The following is a 12,130-nucleotide window of genomic DNA, read 5'->3' as shown; positions in this document are numbered from 1 at the left end:
GCGAAGGAAAGACGAAGCCGGTCCTGTGAAAGCCAAAACCCGTCTCTCAGCCGGTAAGGTCCTCGCGACCGTCTTTTTCGACTACAGAGGAGTGTTTCTCATTGATTTCGTACATGATCGACGTACGGTTAACGCTGCCTACTACTGCCACCTGTTGGAGGCAGCAAAAGCCGCTTACAGCCCAGATTTGTCACCCTGTGACTATCATTCTGTAATGGATTATAAACAGTACATTCCCGATTCTTCCCACTGTGCCCCGTCATTGTATTAATTTTAAAACTTTTCACATTTTTCCGGTGGATTACGAAAGAGGACTATACATTATATTATAATAAATAAACACGAGGAATGTTTGCAGTAGATAAAAAGTTATAGCTGCTTAAAGAAAAGATGTTAGGTTTTTTAAAATACAAAGCACAACATTAAAATGCTCATAACTTCTTGAGCATTTTTTTGTGGTTGGGAAGATCGGAAAAATATGTAGCACCTAATTTCATAAAAAACGTATTTGGCCCCCGAGAATGATCCGACTTCAAGCGTAAAACTAAAAGCTGTTTAATTTGAGATGTATTTAGTATGATCATACATTAAGCGTATTCAATTTTTCGACTTTTTTTAGACGAATTACATATTTAGGGAATCGTGAAAACTTGTAGATTCTGAATATTATATTTACTAATCGCTAATTCAAAATTTAAAAAAAAAATGGATTCGTATATTCGTTCAGCTTACAGACAAGAAAACGCTGCTGAGAATGTTCAAGGAGACTAGGGCCTCAGACTACGGTATTTTCATTCAATTCTGGTGTTCTCACATCTGGCGGTGCAAACTCGAGGCGGCAAGACATGCCCAAGGCTAGGCCTCGCATTTCGAGGCTTCTGCATTTTCAAGGAAGACCCGAGATGATCAATTCAACCCAGTATGTAAGGCTCGTCTTGTCTTGCCTTGAAAACGTCGAGGCCTCGCTCGACGGCAACACTAAGCATGAGTTATTAAATTATCCACAAATTGTATACAGAATTACATACAAAGTTGTAGTGTCAGCTGGTTTAAATACGGGACTTGATTTAAACTTTCAACGTATGTACCAGCGGAACATAATACTGTCGCTCGACCTTACAATATGACGGGTCAGCTGAGCCGCCAGGTATGGGACGATACCCTGACATTTTCCTTAACCTCTAAAAATTTCCTGGCGGATCGAATGTGCGCAATCGTTACGCTACAGCGATATTGGATCATGCTTATACGATTAATCATGATTATACCACTAAGAGTAGATGCGCTTGAAGTCGCCTTGAGAAGACTCCAATATTGTGTTTAATCTCATGTGCTTGTATGCAATTAATAGAACCTTAGTTCTTTTTGTCACAATTTTAGTACAATTGTCTGGGTTTTAAATATTGGTTTTTGTTCAACAGGACTCAATGATGCCAAAGTCGGACGAGGTGCACCGTTGACAGATTTCCCTAATTACGCTCAGTGGGCATTGATGAAAATCGGTATACCTTCAGAACAAGTGAGAAAAAGCATTTAAATATCTTAATTATCTATTATAGTACTGTTCTTGTTTGGTCTTATGAATGTACACAATCAACTTCGCATGTTTTTCTTTCTTTTTAAACACTTTTATTTAGTTTCGCCTTCGTTCCTGTCGGCAATCAAATCTGCTGATCGAAAATTAGGGCACTTTTTAACAAGCTAGAAAATTCATGTATACAAATCCTATTCTGAAAAGATCATGCATATCGAATATCGAAATGTCTCGAAATATCTCGAAAAATGTAACGCAAAAATGTGAAGACCCGATTCCTTATTGGTGGAGTTGCTGTTAGGGAAGAAACGTGACGTGTCAAACTTTAAAGCAATCACGATATTGGTCAACGACTATTATACTATTCTTTCCTATGAAATTCCACCGTAACCTCTTTGCATTTTCCATTTGGCTGCTCCTCGGGCTCCACTCTACTTCATTATTCAAAATTAAAAAGTGTATTTTCCTATTCTATACAGATTTTTTCTCAAAGTGGAAAAGTGTATCCAATACGTGGATTGAACATCAAGGATGGAATCGGAGATTCGTTATTGGTGGAGTTCCTGTCAATGAAGGTACGTCGCGCGTTAAACCGTGATCGAATAAATACATGGTCTAGCCACTTGAGGGCCCCGTTTCGTCCAAGTCACGCAACCACTTAATTTAACCATTCTGTTAATATGACCGCGCATTCCTTATTAGTCAGACATATACTTGGGGTTGGATTTAAATCTCTCGCAAGATCTTTTCAGAACATGCGCGCTCAACCGCTCGAATTTGAAAGTGCATACTTTTCTGTTAACTTTATGTGAAGTCCCTTAACCCTATTGGTCCCAATGTCCCTAAATTTCCAATTTTAAACGCGTAAACATTTGTAGCTTAATTACTATAATGAATTAGTTGTAATCTTATTGTTACTTTCTCTGAACATAGGTAAAAGGGAAGGAAGTGTTTTTAAAATTCAAAAGAAAATAAAGATTTTGAGTTATCTTGAAATCGGTGAGAGATACGCGAAAACTGATAATATTGTCAGGGTTTACTAAAGGGGGATGGTCTCTGGCCCTATTTTTGCGAATTTTTTCAAAGAATAATATGAAATATATTGGTGTAAAAGTTGAAAGGTTTGATAAATAAAGTCTAAAAACGTAAGAAAAAATTTTTTTATTGGTTTTTTTTCAGTTTTTCTACACTGAGACTGTAACTGAACATAAGGCCATGATTTTGAGGCAGGTAGACGGGAGGCATAGTATCTCAACAACGGCTTATCTGAAACAAAAAAATCAGTGTTTTAGTTTCAGTATGTCAGTAGCTGGAAGATGAACTACGGATATTTATTTTTATCAATGAATAAAAAATGGCAGTCACAATAAAATTAAAAAAAAAACTTGTTTTGCACTGGTTTTAGTGAAAAAAATAGGTAAAACACAAAATTATAACTCGCCCGTAATTCATTTTCTGTATTTTCATATGTAGAATATATGGTTAAATTTTTATTAGAATCGGTCCATTCGTTTTACAGAAATCGTGCCTCCCGTTCTAAAAAAGTTGTTTTGAGAAAAACGCGTTTAAAGTTTTTTTGAAAAGATCATGAAACAATCGTACCTAAATTTAATCAACGATGTCTGGGCCGTATATACCGCCTTCTGCTTGCTCCTGAACTTCAATTTCTTCCAATCTTGCATGTTTTCGTTTCGTTCTGGCCTCTTTGGAAGATTGTGAGTTCATTAGCCAGCCATTTTGGATAAAATATAAAAAAGTAAGCACATTTTAAATATTTTTGAGTCCACTTTTTTCAAGTTCAAAAATTCTCCGTACGGATATTCATAGTATTCAAAAAGACAAAAAATTTATCCTAATGACTTTTTTCGATAAAACCAAAAATTTCCAGAGTAAACCATTTACAACATTCCAAAAAAGAGACGAAAATGAACATTTTAAGCCAAATATCTGTTACGTATCACTATTATCAGTTGATAAATGGTACGCCGGAGGGTTCAAACAGTCCACTAGGGTGAGGTGCTAGTAGTTTATTTTCATGCAGGATCGCTTCCTCCACTCTTCCTTGAAGTCCACCATTAATTTCCGATAATTTTAAATATTAAGGGAGACGTTCTTGGTTTAAATTTAGTTAAAAATACTGCTCATTTCTTTTCCAGGTAATATATTGCTTTGTTAATTTCGAATCCCAGAAAGATAAACCGGCCTTCTCGGCCTCGTAGCTTTTTTACGGTGCAAGCAGCACGCTTTTCAGCGGACTAAGTGCACAGGTTGGAATGAACCTTTCAATTAAAATTAAAATGTTTTTAAACTATTAATTGGTTATCAATTTCAAATCCTAAAAAGTTAAACCGCCTTTTCGGTCTCGTTAGCTTTCATACGGTGCAAATAGCATGCTTTCAAGCGGGCCAATTGCACGGGTTGAAATTAATTTTCCAATCTTAAAGTCAGTGTAGTTTGGTAATGTATTGATTTGTTAATTTCAAATTCTAGAAAGCTGAACTGGCCTTCTCGGCCTCGTAGCTTTCTTACGGTGCAAGTAGTACGATTTTCAGCGGGCTTATTGCACGGTTTGAAATTAATTTTTCAATTAATTAAAGAAAGAGAACTGCCAAAAGAGGCTACTAGGAGATTTAAGTATACACACGGTGTTGCAATCACCTTCAATTAATTGAAATCACAGTGGAATCACTTGAAATCACCCACAGTCACTTGCAATGAGTTGCAATCACCCACAATCACTTTTCAATCATCTGCAATCCCCTAAAATCACTCTGCAATCGCCTGACTTCGCGCTGCAATCAAGTGAAATCAAGTGAAATCATGTGCAATCACATCTCGACTTGGATATTATTTTTATTTTTTAAAAGCTATTCGGTTAAGTAATAAAATCTATAATTTATTTTTGTAACGAATTTATCATTTAAGGACATGTGATGCTTAGAAAATTATCAATTTTACCAGTTTTAGGTTCCCCGGGTTTTTTTCTAGATAATAAATATTTTGTCTTAAAAATTTGGGAAATGATAGCGAGCATGATAATGGACGTCCTTGCACAATTTTTTGTGGCTTATTTCAAACAAATTTACTTTGGCTAAATTTGATCAATTTGCATGGTGCTTAGGAATTAGTATCGATTTTATCAGTGTTAGATTACCCCGGGGGGCCGAAGACTTTAGATTTACAAATAAACATAGTAACTAATGTCCCGAAGCTAATCTTGTCTGTAGGCAATGAAAAAAGTTTATTTCATAAATAATTTCCAAATTATCGGAATGACAGAGCTGAAAAAAGACCTTAAGCTCGAAATAATGCACATGCATACAATTTTTATTTAGCACAATACATTTTTTGGTTATTATCCCTCAAAAGGGAGTTCGGAGACGTCTGTTATGATATTTTATAGCATCTCCGAATTCAGTTTCTAAACATTTTTATTTTTGTGGAAAAAAAGCCGGGGAACTGTACCCGATTGGCTACACGGCGAACTATCACATGCCCTTAGTTAGAGAGTTTTAGAAAAATAATATCTAAATACACTTATGGTTATTTATTGTTTATTAAAACATAATGTATCGCCCCATGCAATTGATAATATTGCTTGTCCCTCGGCGTGCAGACATTTTTCCAGCTGACGTCACGACTTGACATCCCTAACTTTCGTTTGCTACGTCACATGCGATGTCCTATATCGGTCACTATAGTATCTCCTTATTGTATACATACGTGTGTGTACAATTTTTAACTATTATAAATTTAACATTTAATTTCCTTCAATTTTCAACAGTTGAAAATTAAACCTTTGGAAGTAAAACTCTTGAAGAATGATGAAAATTAAGATTCCATTTTGAACAGTTGAAAACTCAATGAAAAAGATAAATTTCCAATAAAAACAAGTGTCAAGAATGTACTATTTACATAATTTTACCTGAGAATTTAATAAATAAACATTTCAATCCATTGAAAAAAAAGATTTAAAAAAGTCGATTTTTTCGAAAATCTACTATATAAAATTCAAGTTTGTGGAGTCGAGGCTCGATACTGTCCACACCATTGCATTGATCGACTTGCAGGTATATACACGTGTAGATTAGGCACTGGAGATCGTTCTTACCGTAACACATATTGGACGGTATTTTAATGGTTTTCCCAGAGGGGTAACAAACCTCCTGAACTTCGTGGACAATCAACTTGTGTTTCAAAAAGGTTTCTACCCGAGGGGTACATAACTCCAAATTCTGTTGTACACCGATTGCATAATTGCAAGTGATTGTAAGTGATTGCAAGTAATTGAAAGTGAATGCAGTGAATGCAGTCATCTCGAGTGATTGCAGGGTCAATTCTGAGTGATTGTAGTGATTTCATGTGAAATCTCGAGTGATTTCAGTGATTTCGCGGTAAATGCCGAGTGATTGCAGTGATTATAGGGTGAATTTCTAGTTATTGCTGTGATTTCACGGTAAATTCTGAGTAATTGCAGTGATTTCATGGTGAATTATGTGCGGTTTCGGGGGTTTCATGGGAAATTAAAAGTATTTTAAATTTAATTGAAAGCTATTTCAAATTAATTTGAGTCGCTTTAAAATGTTTACTTGCGATAAAGTGATTGAACTCAGTTTGAAATGTACTGATAGTAGAGCCGGAATGTTAAGAAAACTCGAAACGTCTAGTTGGCTTGAGGATTAATTGATAACGTGAAATAGCTGGAATCGTATGACACAAATTGTTTAAATCTACTTTGGAGATATTTGAACATAATTCGACATCAAGAAATAAAAAATAGAATTATTGAAAAGCGTTTCAATTTTTCTCAAAAAACGGTTATGAGTACCGTACTCTTTAATTTTTACGGTAGTATGCAAATTTTATGTTATATTTCTAGGTGTTTTCAAAACGCATGGATTCACCTATTGTCGAAGTTTCGACGGTCTTTTATGATCTACTAATACCGACTTTTAAATTTAAAATCATTCTTTACAGCAAGACTTTTTTTGCATTTAGAATATAACACTATTGTGACTTAAAAGGTTGTTCCTTGTAACAAGACTCATTTCTATAGACCTTTTGATGGTTTCTATGATTTTTCGAAAATAAGATTTGGGTAAGATAGCAATATCAACTTGAAAAGTATCGATTGTGGCATACAAAATTTTTTCTGTAACATACAAAACATACAAGCGTACGATTAATATTATTTTTGGTCTCAAGCAATTTTTCAATTAAAATATAAAACTAATATCAAAACCAAATTTCTGTAATTTCATAGTGTAATTTCATAGGTCGTAAGAGTAATGGAGGAGAAGATGTAGTGGTGCGGGTGGGGTACAGTGTTCAAATATATAAAATCAATTGGCCTAAAACGCTTGATGCTTATGAAAATGCATAGTCTTTTTCAATCGGCACCAAATTTTGCATACCTATTCTTTGGACTCCCGGCTAAGTCTTAAGGGTATGGGTAAGGGGGGGGGGGGGGGGGGGGGGGGGGGGGGTATTAGGAATTTCTGACCAATCTGGAGCACATTTTTCACGCTTATTCTTTGGACTCCCGAACTGGTCGTAAGAGTATTAAGGGACAGATGGAGCGGGGCAGTTTTTGAAATCTACTATATAAATTAAAAATTTTTGAAGTATTTTTGCAGGCTATGCTAGAATTTCAAAATTCTAAATATAGGATTCAATGACCAAAGTATAATTTTTATAATTAAAAACGATTAACATTTTCTGTATTTAAGCTGATATTTCTGTTTTACGTTCTTAGAGACTTGTCAAAGTTTAGTTCAAATTTCACTGTAGACTTCGCATTTTTCAAAACTAAATTCTGCCTTCAGTACGAGTTTTTTTTATTTAAAATTCAAAAATGCCTTTTTCATTTGATGTTTTTTCAGTTCTTAATTTTTTTCGCATTTAGAGTTTTCTTTAAGCTGTGTACAAATTTCAAAAGTGATTTGTAATTTCCGGAAACTGAATTGAACAACTTAAATACAATTTTTACAATCAAAATTCTAAAAATACAGTTTTGATGTTCTACATTCAATTTTTTATTTTTATTTTACTTTCTAAGAGTTTTTTTCAAGTTTACTTCAAATTTCACTATCGACTTTACATTTTTCAAACTCAAATTTTACGGTAAATACTTAAAATTGTATGTTTATTTCATTCCAGTATTATGGAACATACAACTTTTATGGCATTTCCATTAGTTCTCGATGCATAGTAATAATGACAGCGAGCTTTCCGCGGCGGCGAAGCTGCCGCCACAGGGCGCATCTAGTAATATAATAATAATAAAAAAAGTTTTAACAGAAATGTAACGGCTTGATTATCTATTTATTCCACAAAAATATATAGTATATTAATTCTGAAGTTAAGATACCAATTATAAAAAATTTTGTCCTTGCATATATTTTACATTATTTTATATGAAATTACAGAAATTTGGTTTTAATATTAGTTTTATATTTTAATTGAAAAATTACTTGATACCAAAAATAATAATAATCGTGCGCATGCATATTTTGTAGTAAAATAAAGAACCCCCCCACCTGCATCACCCCCTCCCCCATACCCTTAGGACCTGGCCGGGAGTCCAAAGAATAGGTATGCAAAATTTGGTGTCGATTGAAAAAAACTATGCATTTTCCTAAGCATCATACGTTTTAGGCCAATTGATTTTATATATTTAAACACTGTGCCTCTCCCCCACCACAACATCTTCCCCTCCATTACTCTTACGACCTATGAAATTACAGAAATTTGGTTTTATATTAGTTTTATATTTTAATTGAAAAATTGCTTGAGACCAAAAATAATAATAATCGTGCGCATGTATGTTTTGTAGTAAAATAAAGAACTGCCACAATCGATACTTTTCAAGTTGATGTTGCTATCTTATCCAAAATCTTATTTTCGGAAAATCATAGAAACCATCAAAAGGTCTATCAAAATAAGTCTTGTTATCAGGAACAACCTTTCTGTCACAATAGTGTTATATTCTAAATGTGAAAAAAGCCTTGCTGTAAAGAATGGTTTCAAATTTGAAAGTTGGTATTATTAGATCATAAAAGACTGTCGAAACTTCGATAATAGGTAAATCGATGCGTTTTGAAAACACCTAGAAATATAAAATAAAATTTGCATACTACCGTAAAAATTAAAGAGTAAGGTACTCATAACCGTTTTTTGAGAAAAATTGAAACGTTTTTCAATAATTCTATTTTTTATTTCTTGATGTCGAATTATATTCAAATATCTCCAAACTAGATTTGAACAATTTGTGTCATACGATTCCAGCTGTTTCACGTTATCAATTAAGCCTCAAGCCAACTCGACGTTTCGAGTTTTCTTAACATTCCGGCTCTACTATCAGTACATTTCAAACTGAGTTCAATCATTTTATCGCAAGCAAACATTTTTAATCGACTCAAATTAATTTGAAATCGCTTTCAATTAAATTTAAATTACTTTAGTTCCCCTTGAAACCCCCGAAACTGCACATAATTCACCATGAAATCACTACAATTACTCAGAATTTACCGTAAAATCAGCAATAACTAGAAATTCACCCTAAAATCACTGCAATAACTCGGCATTTACCGCGAAATCACTGAAATCACTAGGGATTCCACATGAAATTACTACAATCACTCAGAATTGATCCTGCAATCACTCGAGATGACTGCATTCACTTTCAATCAATTGCAATCACTTGCAATTAGTTGCAATCACTTGCAATTATGCAATCGGTGTACAACAGAATTTGGAGTTATGTACCCCTCGGGTAGAGACCTTTTTCAAACACAAGTTGTTTGTCCACGAAGTTCAGGAAGTTTGTTACCGCTCTGGGAAAACCATTAAAATATCTACCAATATACGGCTTGCGGACCCACCCCCACTTAGGACAGAAGACCTGGCCCCTAGAATCGAAAACACCAAAGAATTCGATTGCGATAGAGAAAGACACCCCTCAGGCGTTTACTTCACAAACCAATTATTAGGAAGTGAATCAGAGGAACTGTAGATAGGTCATCCGTTTTGTAGGCCTTAAGAAATAAATAAATAAATTTATGTATATGCTCTTACTCCACAATGTTAAGCTGATGTCGATATCCCAGGCTTGATTGATAAATTTGATGGTTCCTTGCTTTCTCCATTCGCGGCAAAGAGAGGTCGACGAGGAAATAGAGAGATGGAGAGAGAGAGTTTCCTTTTTTCCTTTTAAGATTTACTGAGAAAGTTTGATTTTGTGGTAATATGCCTAACAAAGTTTGAGATGGATCTAAGGAGTGGCCGGTGGCTCGATCAAGGCTTATTCCTATGTAATTAATTGACTAATGAGTTAACCATGAATAGTGGTTATACGAAAACATTTTGGAAATTGTATTCTGCCTGCCTTGGTGTAATCTGAAGATCCAGCCCCTTATCGTCATATTTACCTTAATATACAGTGTGTCCCAAGAGAATTGTCATTCCTTGTAATGCCGGATAGAAAAAAATTCAAGTCGAAAAGTTCCAAGACATTTTTGGGTCCGGTGCTTATTTTGGGTACTACAGGGGATTGAAATTGCATGTAGGTGAACAATTAGTTGAAAGTAAGTGTGCGATCCCGAAGAGCAATATCTGCTACAGCGGTAACTTCACCTTGCTTCGAGTATTAAAAAAACATGCTATTAGGAATGTATTTGTTTGTTTAAATCAGATGGGCCCGAGTTCGATCGAACCGTAAAATAACTTTGCAACAAGATTAATTTTTATTTTTAAACATGTTCGAGATAAAACAATGGCTTACCAAAATTCGGTGCGTGGAAAAAATGGACATCTTGGCCAGGTTTACCGAAATTTGGTGAGCGTAGCACAAATAATTTCAGTGAATCCAGATAATTCGCCAGACAAGCGATAAGGCCTATTGCAAAATTCTAAACCTTGCAGTAGGATGTTTGGTATAAAGCTACTCACAACCAAATGTTCTGGGCAAAAACGAGTTGCTTCCGGTATGTGAATATTTTTTTTGCAAAAACATTAACCCTATATTTCACCGACATCCTGGTCACATCTTGCATTCTGTTGAAAAATATACAAGAACAATTTCTTCTTTGTTTTAAAACATTGACTGTCAGACAATTAGGATCAAGTGCTAACTCATTCATCACCATATTAAGGCTTCGATTGCATTTCAGACATATCCTTGTATTTTCATCAATCTCTTGATGAGCTATTTCATGTGGAACAGGACGATAAATTGCGATTTATTGTTTTTCCGTATTTTCAGCATCATATATGTGTGGCATCGCTCATGGCTGTAAGGCGATTGCACATATGTAGCAACTTATTCTGACGGGCGGCATGACTAAATTCCAGGTATAGGAAAATTCTTCAGCCCTTTGTTTTATAAAGTTGACTCCAATATCAAACAAACATTGCTCCAGGCAACGAAAATAGAAAGTTAATGCAGGATTGTATCAAGAGTAACCTACAAAGATTCTTTCAAAAAAAGGACATACACAATGTAAACAGTTTAAAAATTGACAATCAGGTTGCCATGCGACATAACCTCCTTTATTACAAGCCACCCATGCCCAAAATCTAAAAGTTTATTTAAAGGAGGCTTTTTCACTGTGACAACCGATTTCCAAAATAAAAATTTTCAGAATTGACAAACGAAGGAGTCTATGGTTCATAAAAAAAATATTACGAGCACATTTTGTAATTAAATTAAAAAGTGACGAGGTTATGGATGGGGTTTAGGGCTAATGTTGTTGTAAAAGAAGCTATACGTAAGGGAATCAACTAGCTATCCTACCAAACATTTGTTATATATAGTAGTTAAACTAGTCCCAAATACCATCCCCATAGTTTACTCTAGACGACATAATTGACGGGAAGGGTACAACTGTGCACGAACCCATCTGTGCATGTCGATGGCCACAGAAACAACTGTTCACGTTGTTGGTCACAGGCACAACTGTGCACCGGGCCATCTGTGCACGTCTGCATTTCGACGTGAATACATGGGAGTCTCCCACCTGTACACGTGCACCGTTAGTGGGGAACCATCTGTGCACGTCGACATTAGTAATTTTATACTATTTTTATTTTATTTTTTATTTTTTTTTAGTCATTTAGACATTTAGTCGACATTTAGACGTGTTCAGTTGGGAGTGTTCCATCTGTGCACGTTGAAATGTAGACGTGCACAGATTGACTAGTGTACAGTTGTGCCCGTGGCCAACACCATGCACAGTTGTGCCTATGGTCACCGATGTGCACAGATGGGCTCGTGCACAGTTGCTCCGTGCCTCTAAGCCTGATCAGAAAACTACTAATTAACATTTTGTAGTAGTTAAACTACCCCCGAACACCTTTCTCATACTTAGGTCTTGACGGCCTTACTTGAGGTAAACTACCCGCAGACTTTCACTCAATATTACAGGCCTCACGACACGGTTAATAGGACCTGTTTAATTAGATTGAATAAGTACATGAAAGGCGACCTGCGATGCAACTAGAATGAAAGTAGGAATCAGAAGACTATTTATTATAGCATGCTACGCGCCGGTTGATAGTGATCCTAGAGAAGTGAAAGACGCCTTCTGGGACACTTTA

The 12,130-nt window shown here is 35.3% G+C and overlaps 1 protein-coding gene across 4 annotated transcripts in view; it reads left to right on the top strand.

Moving 5' to 3' along the window:
• The window catches only part of LOC117170549 (methyltransferase-like protein 25), a 146,530-nt gene that overhangs the window by 116,430 nt on the left and 17,970 nt on the right, over nt 1-12,130 (top strand). For 3 of the 4 annotated variants that reach the window (XM_033357361.1, XM_033357360.1, XM_033357358.1), the window contains 2 exons: nt 1,422-1,519; nt 2,014-2,109. In XM_033357361.1, the coding sequence (XP_033213252.1) occupies nt 1,422-1,519; nt 2,014-2,109 (194 nt within the window). The remainder of the gene's footprint in view (nt 1-1,421; nt 1,520-2,013; nt 2,110-12,130) is intronic. The other variant, XM_033357359.1, reaches the window with a different exon arrangement.

The sequence above is a fragment of the Belonocnema kinseyi genome, chromosome 4 (assembly GCF_010883055.1).
Source record: "Belonocnema kinseyi isolate 2016_QV_RU_SX_M_011 chromosome 4, B_treatae_v1, whole genome shotgun sequence".
NCBI lineage: Eukaryota > Metazoa > Arthropoda > Insecta > Hymenoptera > Cynipidae > Belonocnema > Belonocnema kinseyi.
The sequence above is the reverse complement of the archived record's forward strand: the minus strand, read 5'-3'. Positions and strand labels throughout refer to the sequence as shown.